A 16643-nucleotide genomic window follows, 5' to 3' on the forward strand; every position below is an offset into this window, starting at 1 on the left:
TTTCTGAACTCTCTCTCTCTCTTCCTAGAATTGAATCCACACTCATTCAATTATAAATCATCTTTTTATCAATCGGTCAACACAACACTTTGGTAATATCACACACACACAAATCACCAAATTAACAACATATCAATCATGTGTTGCAATTAAGTAATAATAACATTAAATAATTAATAAAACAAATTATAATTTTAAGAAATACCTAAACATCAAACACCAATTATCAAACAATAATACTCAATCTTAAAACCACTTTATTTTCTAATTATTAAATTTTTCTCAATTCTTACAAATTTTATCCGCAAATAACTACGGAAATGGATACTTTTGCCATCTAATTAGTAGGAACATAATTTATAAAATAAAATTTTGAAAGTAATTTAGTTAACAAAATTTTAAAAATGTAAACTCTAGTTAAATTGTAATAAAATAAATTATCAAAATTTAAATATATTAATTTTATTTTATTTATTTCTTTAATATTTTAATATTAATTTTTTGATTATTTTACTCCTATGTTTACATGGTTGAATTAAAATACGTTGAGTTTTAGGATTTTTTTTCTCGCAATACTGCAGAAAAAAATTTCAAAAGAAATTTGTATTATTTTTTTTTTTGCATTAATATTTGATTATTTTTATCTCTGTACTCGTTGAATTTCCGTCATCAGAAACAAAGACAATGCAACAACAATTTTTTAGATATAATCTTATTTGAAACGCGCTTGAATAAGTAAATGATTAATTTAGTCCTCCTTTCAAATTTTTTCATGTTAGTTTTACATCGAAAATAAATAAATCTCTAAAATTCAGTTATTAATAAAAGAATATAAAGGGAGAAATAATTCAACATCCATCATTATTTTTTTAAAACGTCACAGAAAATAAAATAAGACACGCGCGCACAGATCAACGATACTATACACACTACACAGACACTGAGCTTACTTTACTTTTACCCCATTCCTATGCAGCTTCATGGGATTGAACTGCAATCATCACTTTGCACCGTTCAAACACCCTCACAATTCTGCAACTTTTTCTGCAGATTCTCATTCCATCTACCCTTTTGGGTGAACTAGCCGTCTCAATGAGGCTCTTCCAGTTTCCACTCTGCTCCTGAACTGGTATCTCTCTCCTTCTCTCTCCCCTTTTTTTTTGGGGTAACTGGGGTTGTGTGGAAATCTGAAAAATCTTTGCTTTATGGGTTTTATTGTTGAACTGAAGAGTGCCCTTGTTGAGACTTTTAGAGACTGAGCTGGGGATAGAACAAGGACATGCCTTTTGTGGTCCTAGGACCTTGATTTGTCTGTTGGAGGAATACAAACTCGAGCTTTTTTCTTTTTTATGGATGAAGTGTCTTGGACCTGAAACATGTTCTTTTGCTCTGTTTCGTTGCTTGAAACTTTATTTTTGTATAATTGTTGTTGTTGTTGCTGTTGGTCATCATGGTGTTGCTGAATTTAAAATTTCCATTTGCTCGAATCTGAGAGTTGGAAGGGATGTGGGTGGCAGATTTTGTTCCGTGTCCCATTTTGTCATCCATGAATTTTGCGTGTTCCCGAATGTGAGATTAATACTTTTTATTTTCTCATTCTTCTGTCAGGTTTTAAATGTTTTAATTTTGTGGCTTGTTCATTGGTAAATGATTTTGTTTTCTTATATTGAGTTGAGAATATCAAGCTTTTTGTTGATGTTATTCATGGTAGTGTCTATCACTCTTGTATGTTTTTCTGATTATGTGGTGTGGTTAAGTTTTATTCAATGCAATATTAGTTTCGTCCATATTCTTGAACATAGACATTATATATATAGTGTTATATTTTTCTTCTTTTTGGATTTTTTTTCTTTTTTTTATTTTTTGCGTTCTATTCACGCCCTTTTGTTTAAATAAAACATCACTTCAGGTTAATCGAAAGATGGAGCGCACCAGGCTAAACATGAGAAGCCGTTGCTCTGGTTCAACTCCCTCAGAAGAATCTGCTTTGGATCTTGAAAGAAACTGTTGCAGTCATTCCAATCTGCCTTCCCTTAGCCCACCGACGCTTCAACCCTTTGCTTCAGCTGGACAGCATTGTGAGAGCAGTGCTGCTTACTTCTCATGGCCAAGCCGCTTGAATGATGCTGCTGAAGAAAGAGCAAACTACTTTTTAAACCTACAAAAGGGGGTGCTACCTGAAACCCCTGGTCGGCTGCCAAAGGGGCATCAGGCCACCACATTACTTGAACTTATGACAATCAGGGCATTTCACAGCAAGATACTGCGTTGTTACAGCCTTGGAACAGCAATTGGTTTTCGCATACGACAAGGTGTATTAACAGACATTCCTGCCATTCTAGTGTTTGTTTCCAGGAAAGTTCACAAGCAATGGCTAAGTCCAATCCAGTGCCTACCTACTGCTCTTGAGGTTCTCAAAGATTTTCAATTGAACCTCCCTGATTCAAATTTGGAGTTTGAAATATTTATAAATGTATCATGAATAGCTGTTAAGTTGTTCTCTAGTGCCTACTGATGCTGTTAAATCAATTTTTAATTTCTGAACCAGGGCCCTGGTGGAGTATGGTGTGATGTGGATGTGGTGGAGTTTTCTTATTTCGGTGCACCTGAGCCAGTTCCAAAAGAACAGCTGTACACAGAGATTGTAGATAAGTTGCGTGGGGGTGATCCATACATCGGTTCAGGATCTCAGGTGTTTCTGGGATTTCTTAGTTATTTTTTTCCTGTGGAAGGACCATTCTAGTTTACAAAAGATTAGCTGAGTCAATTACTATTGCATATATGTGATGATTAAAGGAGCACTTTTAGCATTTTCATTTAGAAACCACAGTGTGTAACTACTATCCTTTAATTTTATCAAAGAACTTATTCATTTGCTTTGGAGGTTTGTCGTGGTCAGAGTCTTTTCTGCGGGAGTCTAGCTTTGCAGTTTAATCTTGCAAATTCAACAAAACATATTAAGTTTTCTGAAGACTGACTTTAATCATGTTTTAATTGGACCTGTCCTTTATTAATCTCATTATTGGACTTTCTATGGCCAGTTATATGGCCTGAATTAGCAATAAATTTTGGAAAACCAGAAATACAGACCTTGACATTTTGTTGGTCTATGAAAGCAATCATTTGAGATATTTTAAGAGTGAAATTAGTATGATCCTCAATCCCCTTGATTTTCAATTTAATTTGTATGACGTATCCATACCACATAATCCCAACCTATGAAATACCAATTCTTTAGTGATATGTGTATGTGAAATTCAAGGCTTTAAGCATTTATATAAATCCAGTACAACAATAGGAAATATGTTTATATATAGTGTAGATATATCCAAAGACCACCCCTTTATGAACCAAAATTGGAAATTGTTCTGTATATGAATGGCTTCAAGAAAGAAATGAGATTGGTGGTAGTACTATTCTTATATAATTTATGATGACAATAGTAGTACATCATAGGAATTAATTTGTGATGACAATGATTTATAATTTACTTTAGTATAAGTATGTTTTAATTTGGATTTGCAGAATTGCAATTATATAATTGAAATTTTATACATTTTTTAATATGTATATTAGATGTATCATATCCTATATATTTTTAGAATAATTATATTGCATCCAATGCATGCATTGTATCTTAAGGGAGCTGAATGTCAGCATTCTAAGTCATCCATAATTATCATAAAATAGCTCTCTTGTTATGCAATAACAGTTCTTTTGATTTGTTCAGAAATTAGTGCAGTTCATGGAAGCATCTCTAGTAGCAAATTTCTGTATGCTTCTTTTGATCAATATATTGGCCTCTAAGCACTTACTTTCTTAGTTCAGGTGGCAAACCAAGAGACGTATGGAACTTTGGGTGCCATCGTGAAAAGCCAAACAGGCAGTCGACAAGTTGGTTTTCTCACAAACCGTCATGTAGCAGTTGATCTAGACTATCCAAATCAAAAGATGTTTCATCCTCTTCCACCAACTTTGGGGCCTGGGGTTTATCTTGGTGCAGTAGAGAGAGCAACTTCATTTATAACGGATGAGCTTTGGTATGGCATATTTGCTGGAATAAATCCAGGTAACGCAGTTTTAGGATTCTGATTGATTTAATTGGGTTACTTACATTTTTACGCTCCACAGTCCGACACTCATCTTGATGTGTTTTTCTTGCAGAGACTTTTGTGAGAGCTGATGGTGCATTCATTCCTTTTGCTGATGACTTTGATATGCTCACTGTTACTACTTCAGTGAGGGGCGTTGGAGATATTGGTGATGTGAAAATAATTGACCTACAGGCTCCAATCAATAGCCTTATTGGAAAACAAGTTGTGAAGGTTGGAAGAAGCTCCGGCTTGACTGCAGGAGTTGTTTTGGCTTATGCCCTAGAGTACAATGATGAGAAAGGCATATGCTTTCTTACGGATCTTCTTGTTGTCGGTGAGAACCAACAAACTTTTGACCTTGAAGGAGATAGTGGAAGCCTCATCATGTTAAAAGGTGACAATGGTGAGAAACCACAGCCAATTGGGATAATATGGGGAGGAACTGCTAACAGGGGCCGCCTTAAGTTAAAAGTTGGGCAACCTCCTGAGAATTGGACTAGTGGGGTGGATCTAGGGCGACTTCTCAATCTACTTGAACTTGATTTGATAACCACTGAAGAAGGACTTCGAGGTTTTTCACTCCTTTCCTAATAGTTTAGGGTTCCTCTATTTTTTTTCTCTTTTAAATTTATCATTTTCAAATATGGGATTAAATTTACCTTAGGGTGGTTTATTCCCACGTATGATGCATGGATACAATACAAGTACAAGATACGATGCATATCTCATACACCCTATATGTTTATTTTGGAAACAATAAGATATGATACATAATATATACATGTTGAAAAATGTATACAAATTCTTAAAAACATGATAAATATATGATTGCAATTGTGGGAATCCAAACTAAAATCACATGTATTGTCGAAATAAAATATTATAAATCATTATTATCATAAAAGTTTTAGAGCTTTATAAATTAGATGTTTCATTGATAAGTATCAGATATGGATAAAGTATTCTAAAGTATGGGATATTGATAGGATATAATGTGTGCATGAAAGAAGTTGTTAGTTAGGTTGGTGGGGGTGAGAGAGGCTTCCTTTATATAGTTGGGGGGTCCTGAAATGCAGAGCACTTTTGGTTAATTTTGTAGATTGAGTTTTAGCAATAGGGGAAACCCTTGGAGGAGAGAGGCTCTCCTATTTTTGTGTTCTTTTCCGTCTATACAATCTATTATACCATAAAGAATATTACTCTTCTTTCTCTTTTCAATTCTGGGTTCTTAACAAATATTAGTAGAGTATCCTAAAATATCAGATACAAATATATGTCGAATACATTTATATGACACAAATTAAAGTATCAGTATATCATAGATTATGAATACCAAAGGTACTTCTATATTAATTGAGCTTAAAAGAAGCCCACAACAACATCTGGTGGTATTGACGGTAATTTCAGTGGTGCTTGAAGGTATATTGATGACCTTAATAGGGTTAGTTTCTTTGCATGTCTAAAACCAACTAGACAAATCATTTTCTTAAGACCGGATACTATATTACTGTGGCACTGCTTATTTACAATGAAGATGGTGTTAAAATATGGACACAACTCATGTAGGAATAATATGGAGACGGGTCTGAAAAGATTGCTTTTTATATTGATTAGGATTATTTTCTGCTGTTATTTCTTGTAGTGGCAGTACAAGAACAAAGAACTGTGTCAACCACAGTAATAGGCTCTACTGTTGGTGATTCTTCACCTCCTGATGGCATGCTTCCAAAAGAGAAAGGTGAGGACAAATATGAGCCTCTTGGTCTTCAAATTCAGTCTATTCCTCTAGGAGTTGCACCAAGCAGCCAAGACATGAAGCCATCAATCATGGAGACTGAATTTAATATAGAAGATGGAATCAAGGTTGGTCCCAGTATCGAACACCAGTTCATCCCGAGCTTCATCGGTCGGTCTCCGTTGCACAAGAACAGCATACATGACAGAATTTCAGCAGAGAACTTATCTTCATTGAGGAATAACTGTGATGAAGATTTGTGTGTTTCACTGCAGCTTGGTGACAATGAGGCAAAGAGAAGGCGCTCTGAAGCCTCAACTAGTACTGAGGAGCCTCAGTGAAACAAACATTATTTTTCATAAGCTGGAAAAGAACTGACTTATAAGTTTAATCACTCCGGAATGTGTTGTTTATGACCACTGTGGTGTGTGTTTATGCTTAGCAGCTCTGAAAATTGTCAATGATGTGACTATGGGCAATCATTTATGGTCTTGAAGGGCCATTTACTTTCTGAAAATGCCTGAAATTCTGAACTAAAGTATGTCACTTTTGAATTAACGTGTGCATACTTTGCCAGTTAACTGCTAGCTCACATTCTATGGCACTGACAATTACCTATATATTCTGATGAACGGATGGCTTGAGTTGGACTTTTATGTGTTACTTCCCCTTTTCAGCAAAATATAAAATTGGGATTATTTCAGAAGAATTTTTTTTATTGGATTGGTTATCAAAGTGTTCTGAATAAATTCCTTGTTTGAAACCAAAGTTGCAACCTATCTCCCCAAGTTTCAAGCCTTTATTCTATGTCCAAACTTCAATCTCTTCTGAATAAGCCATCTTTCTACTTCAACTTATTTTATGTCTAGTCAGTGTCTATATTACGAATTTATTAGGACAATTTTTTATATAGACTTATAAGATAAAAAAAAAAGAAAAAAGGTTTATGCATAATTGATATAGACGTCTGTTTATGACAGTTTTTTTAAAATGTTATTTCTAATTCATGAAATAAAATAATTTTAACTTTAACAGACACTCGATCTTTTCTACTACGTGGAGAAATTTATCCAACAGAATCTTATAATGGCACTGGTTAAATTTGTCAAACAAATTTTATGCGAGTAGAGATGTCAGCTGATACAGGATATAACGGCAAAAAGAAACCACGTGGCATGTGTACAACAACTCTTAGTTACTTTTATTACGAGACAGTAGCCGTAATGTTCGGTTTTTGTACAGGTTAGAATAAATAGCAATGCTTAGCTAGTTTCATGTATTGATATTCATTGGGTTGTAAAAATCATAATCCCCTAAAATTCTCATTTTTTCACGCGAGAACAACTTAAGAAGTGAACTTTAAGTCTAATTCAATCTCATTCGGTTTGTAAAATAAGGTTTGCATCCATTTATATATTATAAATTAATTTTATCTCTAGTCGATGTGGGTTTTTCGATAACTTTTTTTTTTCTAAAATATTCTCTTTTGAGTTCTTGAGCTCTTTTATGCTTTTCTCTCAATGATATGCTCTTATGCATTTTTTCTCTTTGTATGATGTTCTCTTCTTAAACTATTCTCTTGATTCTTTCTTCGAATCATCTTTTATTTAAAAGTTTCTCAAAAGATATTTGTCATACTAAACTTTTGCCTTGATTCTTGTGTCTTCTTAGTCTTTAATTATAGGCTTAAATGTTTATTTGGTCCTTATGTTAAGTGATTTTTTTTAGTTTAGTATCAGGTTTTAAAAGTTGTAAAAATTGTATGAATGAAGTCTTATCCGTTAAGTTGACAACAATACGTTAACTTCGTGCTGACGTGGCGAGTGAATGAGTACTTTTTCTCTTCTCTCCACTGTTGTGTCCAATTTTTTCTTTCTCTCGTTTCCACATATGGGAGGCAGCATTCTTCATCTGGCAACGCAAGGGGCTTATCCAACCCTGCAACCAAGGTCACAACGTCATCCATGTCGGGAGCGCCATCGTCCCCACGCTCCTCCTTTAGCGCGCACAAGTTCTTTGAATCCTGCCCTCACAGGTGCTGCCACGATGACGACTTGTAAACAGGCAGTGGTGATGTTATAGCGGTGGCGCGTTCGTGACTATAAGTGTTGAGTCCATGAAGATCAAAAAAGGAGTAGATCCTCAAGCTGTGATTTAATCTTGATTTGATTTGGGAAACTAGGTTTTCTGATTTCAAATTTGTATATCTTTTTTTTTTTGCTTGAGAAATTGATTTCTTATTTAGTTTTTTTCCTGTGGAGGTGGCTATAAATGATGAAGGTTTGGCTTGGGGATTTGGTGGAGGTTAGCAGAACAAAAGCAAAAAATTGAATGAAGAAGAATTCTTGATTGAAAGAATTGATTATTACAGTATGTAGTGAGTCTCCTTGAACGGCAATTGCAAGGGAAGATGATGGAGGGAATGGGTGATTTGGTTAAAAATATGTAGGGATTATGGGCAATTCTCTTTTAGAAGAATAATCAGTGAAAACTGAAGAATTCCTTTGATAAAAAATCAGTGAAAAAATTGGAGAAGTTGTTGGATCCTAGTAAGGGAAGGAAGAAGGTGTTATGGTGAAAAAAAAAGAATGAAGATCCACCCCCCATTTGTAGAATTTAGGCATTGCTGTGTCGGTAAGGCTAATTGACTGTTAGAAAAAAGACAAGAATGAAATTGGAAACCATTAATATGGAAGACATAGAAAAAGCTGGACACAGCATAGGAGAGAAGAGAAAAAGTATCGATTCATTCGCCATGTCAGCATGGAGTTAAGGTCGTTGCTGCCAACTTAACGGATAAGACTTCGTTTATACAATTTTTACAACTTTGAGACCCAATCTATGCACTTTTAAAATCGGGTACTAAATTGAAAAAAAAAAATCATTTAACATAGGACCAAGTAAGCATTTAAGCCTTAATTATATGGTGCAAAATTAGGGTTACATATCCTTCTAGTCTTTAAACTTTGATGCAAAATTGGAATTTGAATCCCAAACTTTGAATAGTTTGGTCCCCAAACTTTAAAAATGAATAAATATAATTATTTTGATCTTCTACCTTACATTTTTTTGACATATTAACCGACGTTTTAGGCCGGTGTTTGAATTATTTATACCATTTGACACATAACTAAAATAATATTTTGGAACATCATTTAATATGTAAAAAAGAAATTATGTCAAATTTATTCATTTTTAAAATTAAGAAACCATAAAGTATCAAAGTTTAGGACATATACTATTCTAATTTTAGATCCAAGTTTCCGCACTACAAACATGTTTAACTCACAAAATTATATAAGTAACCATGTTTTACAAATCCAAAACCTTTTATTTTTATCCGTACCATTAATATCAATTTATTCAAAACATATTTAATATTGTTTAAAGACTATTTAACATTTTACATTCCAAATACAAAACCTCTCCCATTTGTCCATCTACGTTACTTATTTTAAAATTTTAAAATATTAACAACACAGCTTCAATTAGATCTATTTTAATGTATGTTATGGTTCGTAATGAATATACAGATTCAATTTAAACATTACTTTAATAATTGAATATTTTATTTTATTTTATTTTAATCAATTACGATACGAAATAAATACATTTTCCTTTCCTCAAAATCCCATGAAAAATGTCACTAGTCCGTAGACATTTTGGGTAATAACTATTAGTAAATAAGGTGATCATCATGTGTCAGCAATCATAACTTCTCAAAGTTAATAAAGGGGTTAGTTTCATTTCAAACCATGGAGAAATGTCCTTTGTATCAAATACTAGAACCACTTTTCCTTCAGAATTGAGCATAACCACAACTAATTTTTGTATATGAAATCTATTTCCTCAAATGTATTTTGTAGATTTCTTATTGATGTGATTCATTCATCTTGAATTAAAGCGCATCCAGGTTTTACTGCACTTAGCTTAGTGGATATTATTTTCATCTGTTCATAAGCAGCTTTGCTTCCAAAAAATTGAGTTCTTATTTTGCTTACTGCAAACGATATTATAAATGATAAGAAATGGGGCATCTCATTGTACACATTACTCCAAAGTAGTGTAGGCTGGATAAGATGCGTAAAAACAGGCATTTGAAGTAAAAATGCCTTCATCAAAGCTTAGGAGAAGTGAAACATGCGTTAAAAAATGTTCATAAGTTCACATCGCTACTACCTTGCACAGATGATGCAACGGTAACACTACACAACTAATGGCCTAATAATACCAGAAATGACTACGGATGGCAGAAGGTGCAAAGCAGTAAGCAACTGTATTTGCAGTTTCTGCTACCATCAAAACATGAACTTAGTTAAAAAGTACTAGTAAATTCACTCACTGAATATAAACCAGAAATTACTTTTGACTCTTCTTTTTCCATAAATCACCAAACATTCTAATCCCAGAACCCTTCCTCTTTCCACCTCCAAAACCATCATCCAAGTCATCAGCCATACCAGGAGACCCCACATAGCCATTGTACCTACCAGCAGGTGTCTCAAACGTTCCACCAAAGTGCTTATCCATTGAACCACACCTTTCAGGAATTCTAGCAGTAATATCAACACCCCCAGCAAGCACTGCAGCTGCAGCATCTGCTGCTTTTCTCCATTGCTCAGTTTGCACCCTTAGCTTCTTCATCTCTGCTTCTAATCCTTCTTTTTCTGCTTCCACAGATTTTAACTTCCCATTCAACTTCTCTGTATTGGCTTTACTTGCTTCCAACTCTTCTCTCAGTCGGTCCAACAGCAAGGACATTCCTTCTTCCTTGAATTGAGCAGTTGACACTTTTGAAACTGCTTCATCCAGTTTGTTCTTCAGATTTTCTTTCTCACTAGTAATGGACTCTAACTCCTTCCCTTTCTCTTCCAAACTGGATTTCAACAATGCAATTTCATCAATCTTCAGTGACAGTTCATGTTTGTCCACAGAAGGATTTTCCGGCATTGATATTGCTGGTGCATTTGAGTCTTCAAACGGTAGATCTTCCTTTTCTGATTGATCTGCATGTTTGTCGAATTTAATTGTCAACTTCTCAATTGGAACTTCAAACACATCAGTCTCGTGTTGGTTGTCACCCAGTACAATATCTTGGGGTATGGTTTCAGTTCTGTTGGACTCTTGATCATTCTTGGAATTGCACTTCTCTTGGAACTTCTCAACCACAGGAACTACTGATTGCACAGCTTTCTTCACTAGCTCATCTTGAGCTTCTTTCTTTGCAGCTTCAGCAGAAACTAGCTGATCCTTCAAAACTTTTAACTCTTCTTGTGCCTGACCAAGCTGAGATTCCAAATCTGCGATGCGAGTTCCTAGCTTCTTTTGATTTAGTGCCTCAGATTGAGTACCTCTTGGTGAGCGCCGGTCTCCTAACTTCGGACTTCGGTCAGCAATCAGCCGTTGATGCAATGGATCAGAATCAGAATTTGATGTCCGATGTTGATGAGGACCTCGTGGAGACTGCCTTTGAGGCAAATCAGATCCCCTGGTAGGAAACAAAACTTCATAAAAAAACTATATAGAGAAAGAAACTACAATTTAACTAAAGAATTGATATGTAATTTTCTGGCCTGTCTCATTATGCAGCACATTAGTAACATAATCAAATGACAACATTCTATATAAAACAAGTCACATGTTTCAACAATCTTCACAATGAATTTTAGCCTTCATCCATACATTGATCATGTACAGACATTGTCTATAAAGTTTCTACTTAAAAACTTCGGTTGTGAGGTCAGGTAATAAAGAATAATTGTATCTAACATGAATGGCATGGGCAAATTTCTGAATATCAGTGTGGCAAGAATCACTCGGGGGCTCAAAAAAATTTATTGACCAATTTGACTTTAGCTGATAAGTGAAGGCTCAGAAGTAATTTCATCCTTCAGATGATATATTTCCATTAATCATAAAGATTTTATTCTTAAGAGAAGATGGTGAGTTGTTATAATGTATAGATAGATCAATAAAATTGAAACCTTAGAAAAACCACATATGACTTTGTCAAACGCACCACTATAAGAAGCACAAAGAGTGAGGTGCATTGTTTGGTTGATGAACAAGAAAAAGAGAAAGAATACATAAAATTAAGTTTATATCAATCAGAAAATGTGAATGTAGAGAAACTAGTATATGGAAGCAGTGGACTATTTTACTACTGCATTAGATTATCACACCTTGATCTTGGCATTTGATATGCTTGAAGACGGCAAATGATGGAACAATGAAAGTTTTCTTTGCTCAAAAAGTCTCTCCTGCTAACCTGAAATGCAAGTTCAAATGATCCAGAGAACTACATCCACTCCAGAAACACCACAAAGATGAAGTATACATAATTATATTTGCAAAGAAAGTGGGCAGAACCTGCCCATGTAGATAAATAAACTGCTACAATATAAAACAATGCACCTTTTATAATTAAAGAAAGGGGTAAAGGAGTAGGAGCATGGAACCTTTTTAGTAAAATATTAAACAGCAGAGAAATGCCAATGAGAAAACATTCGTTGAGATTTCACTTAAGCTGAAAGTTTAAAGCACTTAAAGTAAATGGAGCACTTTCAAGTTTAATAGCAGTTAGGCTTTTATCCTCCTCCAAACCATAATTAGGTAAGAGAAATAGAAAGACAAAGAAACTCACAAGGGCCATGCACATTTATGGCCTTGACCCACGTTATCATAAAGGAGCCAACTCACTACAACCGTGACAATTAAACTAAAAGGCAGTTGATTTAAACCTAAGAAACCAAAATTTATCTTCCACTAGAAACTAGGAAGGTAGATGACCCTTACGGAAATATCATGAGGAGATTAAAAAAGAGAAAAAAAAAAAAAAAGACTAAGGCAGCCCCCTCATTGCACACTGGTCCTGTGTTCAAACAATGACATGCTAAAAAAGTATGCCTTGAATACCACCCCGAGAGCAGGAATGCATGCAGGGTCAGAGCCTACTTTATTCAGTGCCTTTTGCTTTGTTTAAAAGCGAGCAAGTGCTGTAAATACTGCATGTGTAAATGTTGCATGTTTAACACAAAGGGAGTAAATGCAACCTAATACAGAGAATGGTCCACAGTTTAAAATTCGGAGACAAATACAAAACCACCACCCCAAGAAAGGCAAAAAAGAATTTATGTGACCCCATGTATATAAGCAACCTGATACTCCTAACAAAGAAGTAACTATTTCACTTTCCCAATAATTGCACCAGGCCCACCACACATTCAAGTGGTTGTATAATGGAGTTGAAAGAGGTGCAACTCAAATAGCAGTCATATCAATGCTTTTTACCTTGGCTTCTGAGCTGCAGTCTAAAGTGGTTTGTTGTTCATGGGTCTCTTTTTGAATCAGGAGCTTAGCAATGATGAGAGCCTAATAGCAGCATCAAAGGTTATTTCATCATCAAAAAGAAAGATGGATAACTGTAATTCAAAAACAACCTTGTTAAGAAAGAAATTAATAGTTGAGAAGTTACACAGTCCATGTAACTTATTGAAAAAAGTGTTGGTGAAAGGGCAAGTAGATAGCGTAGGTAAAACAATTATTGAAGGAAAATCAGTATCAAGATCTTGTGTCATTCTGAAAACTGTGGGGACTGACCATCACAAACCAGAAAAAAGAAAAGCAAGAAATGTTGGAGCCCACGGTTATTTGATAAAAATCTTCTGTTTAACTATTTTTTTCATTATTTTTGCTTCAAAGGACACTTCACAATAATGAAAATTATAATCAGATGGTAGAATATCCTTTCTCTCTGAAACTGTCTCTCCCTTTTAGGAAACCGAACCCATCAAGACCCCACATTATATAAAGGAATGGCACCACTACCCCATGGTGGATACAGATGCATATGAAGAGAGAGATTCAAATCCTTGTAATCTAGTACTGAACTTGTATCACAAGTGAAAGTTCATTTACCTTTAGCCTTAAAATATAATATGCCAACTACAACTTCTTTTGGAACCAATGCAAGTGAAGACTGTGAATTCTTATGACCAACTATTCTTTCACAATGGATGTATAACGCCAATATTTCATTAAAACATTTGTACTTCTTAAATGTTGAGTTCTAAGCAAGAGCTTATTTTTTAAAAAAATTAATGTATTAAAGAAATTCACATAGCATCAATTTTTATCAGTTGTTCCTTTTCACAAATTTAGACAAAAGTTACAAAAGACAGCATAAAGTAACCTTTTTGTTAAACTTATAAATCTTGCATAAGAACAAATAGATAACATTATAATGAGTATAGTAGACTATGCCCTTTTCACAAACATATAATGTCCATGGCACATATTCAGACGAAGAAAGTAACAACACATCCAAGGGAATAATACATAGATAAAAGCAATTTGTTTGGAAGTTTTGGTTCCTCCAAAGAGCAAGACGATCTTCAATGTCCTTAATACAAATCACATTTTCTTTACTTTTCTTCTCAAATCCCTCCAACACAACACAAATTCTCTACCGCCATGTTCGGCAAATGGGTTTACAGAGAAAAAGAAATTCATGCTATCAAACATAACATAAGACAAATCACACGGATTTAATTATCACGCACTTACTTGTGCTTGAAAAGTGAGACTACCGAATATACCAAATTTAGCTAATGTCATACAAAATTTAATAAAGAAAATGGTAGAAAAATGAATCCAACTTGAAAAACAGTTAATGGTGCACAAACACAATACTGCAAAATGCAATATAAACTTCAATAATGTTACTCAATATAGTAAAATATCGTATGTGAAAAAAAAAAATTACCCCACCAGCAGACATAAAGATCTGAAAAATACTTATGATGCTTTTTTTCCACCTAGTATCAATGATTATTAAATTATTGTTTCCGTTTTGAAGTTTAATAGGAAGCATAGTACTAATTAAATATTTAAAGTAACATTTATTAAGTATAATAAATTACTGTATTTATTCGAGTTTAAAAGGCACCATGTAGTAATAACTAAAGATTTAAAAGTATTATTTATTAGTCATCATAAAAGCTTTCTTTAAAGGATATACCAATGAAGTGATTTGACCGATAAAAGACTAATGCTATAAAGAAAAGCATTCAAAAGACAAGGGTCAATAACCACTGCATAGTGCAGAGGAACAGTTCAAGGGATTAGATCTTGACAGCATGGTGAAGATTCTCCGAATGTGCGTTCATTTAAGTGTTTGGTAGGGAAGAAAACACTAGAAAACTGAAGAAAACTATAGAAAATTAAAACCTTTGAGGGAAAAAAAGTGAACAAAAATTACACACCACAACTGTGCAGTTGCTGAGGCGAAAATTGCTGATGTTTGTTGAAGGCAAAAGAGTGAAAAAGAACAAATTTCACTATAGATTTTCATTTGTATTTTTATTTTTAAAAAAAGCATTGAGGAAATGTGTGTGTATAAATATGACAGAAATGTGCAATACTATTTCTAGATTCTAGCAGAGTGAAAAAGCTAACCTTTGATGATGAAAATATTTGGAATTAGAGAAGAACAACGGTTTGAATCAGCTAACACTGTTGAAGGATCTGAAAGCATCTCAGGATGAGAGAGTGAACTTCCACCACAAACGGGAAGAGAGAAAAGCCTCTCAACAAAGACTAAACAGAAAAAGTTGATGAAGTGATTTGGATATGCATATATATTTGAAAAGAAAAAAGTGAGAAGATGTAATGAATTGAAAAAGACATACCCCAGAAGCAGAAAAGCCGTAGAAAGGCAGAAGAAGAGAGGAAAAATGGGGTTTGAAAGTTTGAATTAAAGCTGTTATGAAACGTGACACTAGGTGGTGTGTATTTATGAGTGTGCAACTTTCAAACTGGCTGGGGGAAGGAGGAAGAGTACAAAACAAAGGGTTATTTTGGGGAAAATGTTTCCAATAATTAATGTCTAATGTTGTGAGTTTTGCCCTCTCGGAAATCTAACTTACACAACAGCTCTTGTCTTTTTGTCACTTTCTCCACAATTCAAAACCTTTCCCACTTTTTTAACATTTTCCTCTTGTTTTCTTCCAACGTTACCTCCTCCACACTTTCATTTCAAAACTCACAACAATTCAAATAATTGTAATAATAATAATCATAATTTAATACCATGGACTAAATTAATCAATGGTTAAAAGTCTTATATCAACTAAAAAGTTAATTTAGAATAAATAAATAAATGTAAATCTTATTTTATAAATTGATTTTGTAAAAATTAAACTAAACTTAAATTTTACTTCTTAATATTAATTTAATTGGTTTTGGGTAATTTGTGTATGAATGAATGGACGAAATCTCTAAACCAAATTGTCACGTGTCTGACAAAGAATCATCCAAGAACAGTGTGCATTTCTCTGTTGTAGTAGTAGTGACTTATTAACAACGTTTCTATTTAATGATTAATTAACAACTAGGCACGAGCGGAACCCTAATTTTTCTGATTAAAAATTAAGATGTATGAAAACTAGTGTCACGTCACACTAAAATTAGTGTCATACAAATAAAATACTGTTATGTTTTAAGAAAAGTAACGTTGTTACCCGAATTTTGAATTTGAATTTATAAATAAGTGGCAAGATGGTTAGAAGTAGACTTTAAGTCTAATTCAACCTTACAAAATCAACTTGTAAAATGAGGTTTGCATCCACTTATAAATTATGAATTAGTCTTATCTTTAATTGATATGGGACTTTTAACAGAAATTGTATTGGTAATGTAATTATTTCTTTTAAAAAATAAATTTATAAGAGAATTATAATTTTTAAAATAAAACGAGGATGATTGTTTATGAAATATATATTTTTAAAGAGTACTAATTATAACTAATATATATA

General features: G+C 33.8%; 2 protein-coding genes across 5 annotated transcripts; one reads left to right on the plus strand and one right to left on the minus strand.

Annotated features, from left to right (window-relative positions):
- The first annotated feature begins 907 nt into the window (after positions 1 to 907).
- LOC108334166 (protein NARROW LEAF 1) lies at positions 908 to 6410 on the plus strand. The gene is made up of 6 exons (XM_017569855.2): positions 908 to 1129; positions 1910 to 2410; positions 2549 to 2692; positions 3829 to 4069; positions 4165 to 4665; positions 5737 to 6410. The coding sequence occupies exons 2-6, from the start codon at positions 1922 to 1924 to the stop codon at positions 6168 to 6170; spliced, it is 1809 nt and encodes a 602-aa protein (XP_017425344.1). The 5' UTR covers positions 908 to 1129; positions 1910 to 1921; the 3' UTR covers positions 6171 to 6410.
- A 3503-nt stretch (positions 6411 to 9913) lies between these two features.
- On the minus strand, positions 9914 to 15662 carry LOC108334347 (interactor of constitutive active ROPs 4). Of its 4 annotated transcripts, none has more exons than XM_017570134.2 (5): positions 15519 to 15662; positions 15286 to 15426; positions 13120 to 13200; positions 12012 to 12097; positions 9914 to 11317 (listed from the first exon to the last, which is right to left on the minus strand). In XM_017570134.2, the coding sequence occupies exons 4-5, from the start codon at positions 12023 to 12025 to the stop codon at positions 10189 to 10191; spliced, it is 1143 nt and encodes a 380-aa protein (XP_017425623.1). In that variant the 5' UTR covers positions 12026 to 12097; positions 13120 to 13200; positions 15286 to 15426; positions 15519 to 15662; the 3' UTR covers positions 9914 to 10188. The 4 variants fall into 4 exon arrangements, with proteins under 4 accessions (XP_017425623.1, XP_017425622.1, XP_017425624.1 ...); XM_017570133.2 differs by having other exon boundaries at positions 13120 to 13250; XM_017570135.2 differs by lacking the exons at positions 13120 to 13200; positions 15286 to 15426; positions 15519 to 15662 and adding an exon at positions 12288 to 13097.
- Between the last annotated feature and the right edge of the window lie 981 nt (positions 15663 to 16643).

The sequence above is a fragment of the Vigna angularis genome, chromosome 11 (assembly GCF_016808095.1).
Source record: "Vigna angularis cultivar LongXiaoDou No.4 chromosome 11, ASM1680809v1, whole genome shotgun sequence".
In the NCBI taxonomy this organism is placed as follows: domain Eukaryota; kingdom Viridiplantae; phylum Streptophyta; class Magnoliopsida; order Fabales; family Fabaceae; genus Vigna; species Vigna angularis.

What these genes read in the sequence shown, in the direction of transcription:
- LOC108334166 (XM_017569855.2), top strand. Translation starts at nt 1,922, where the DNA reads ATGGAGCGCACCAGGCTAAACATGAGAAGCCGTTGCTCTGGTTCAACT. An exon ending in GCCTACCTACTGCTCTTGAG is followed by an intron (nt 2,411 to 2,548) that starts GTTCTCAAAGAT and finishes TTTCTGAACCAG; the next exon opens with GGCCCTGGTGGAGTATGGTG. An exon ending in CACTGAAGAAGGACTTCGAG is followed by an intron (nt 4,666 to 5,736) that starts GTTTTTCACTCC and finishes TATTTCTTGTAG; the next exon opens with TGGCAGTACAAGAACAAAGA.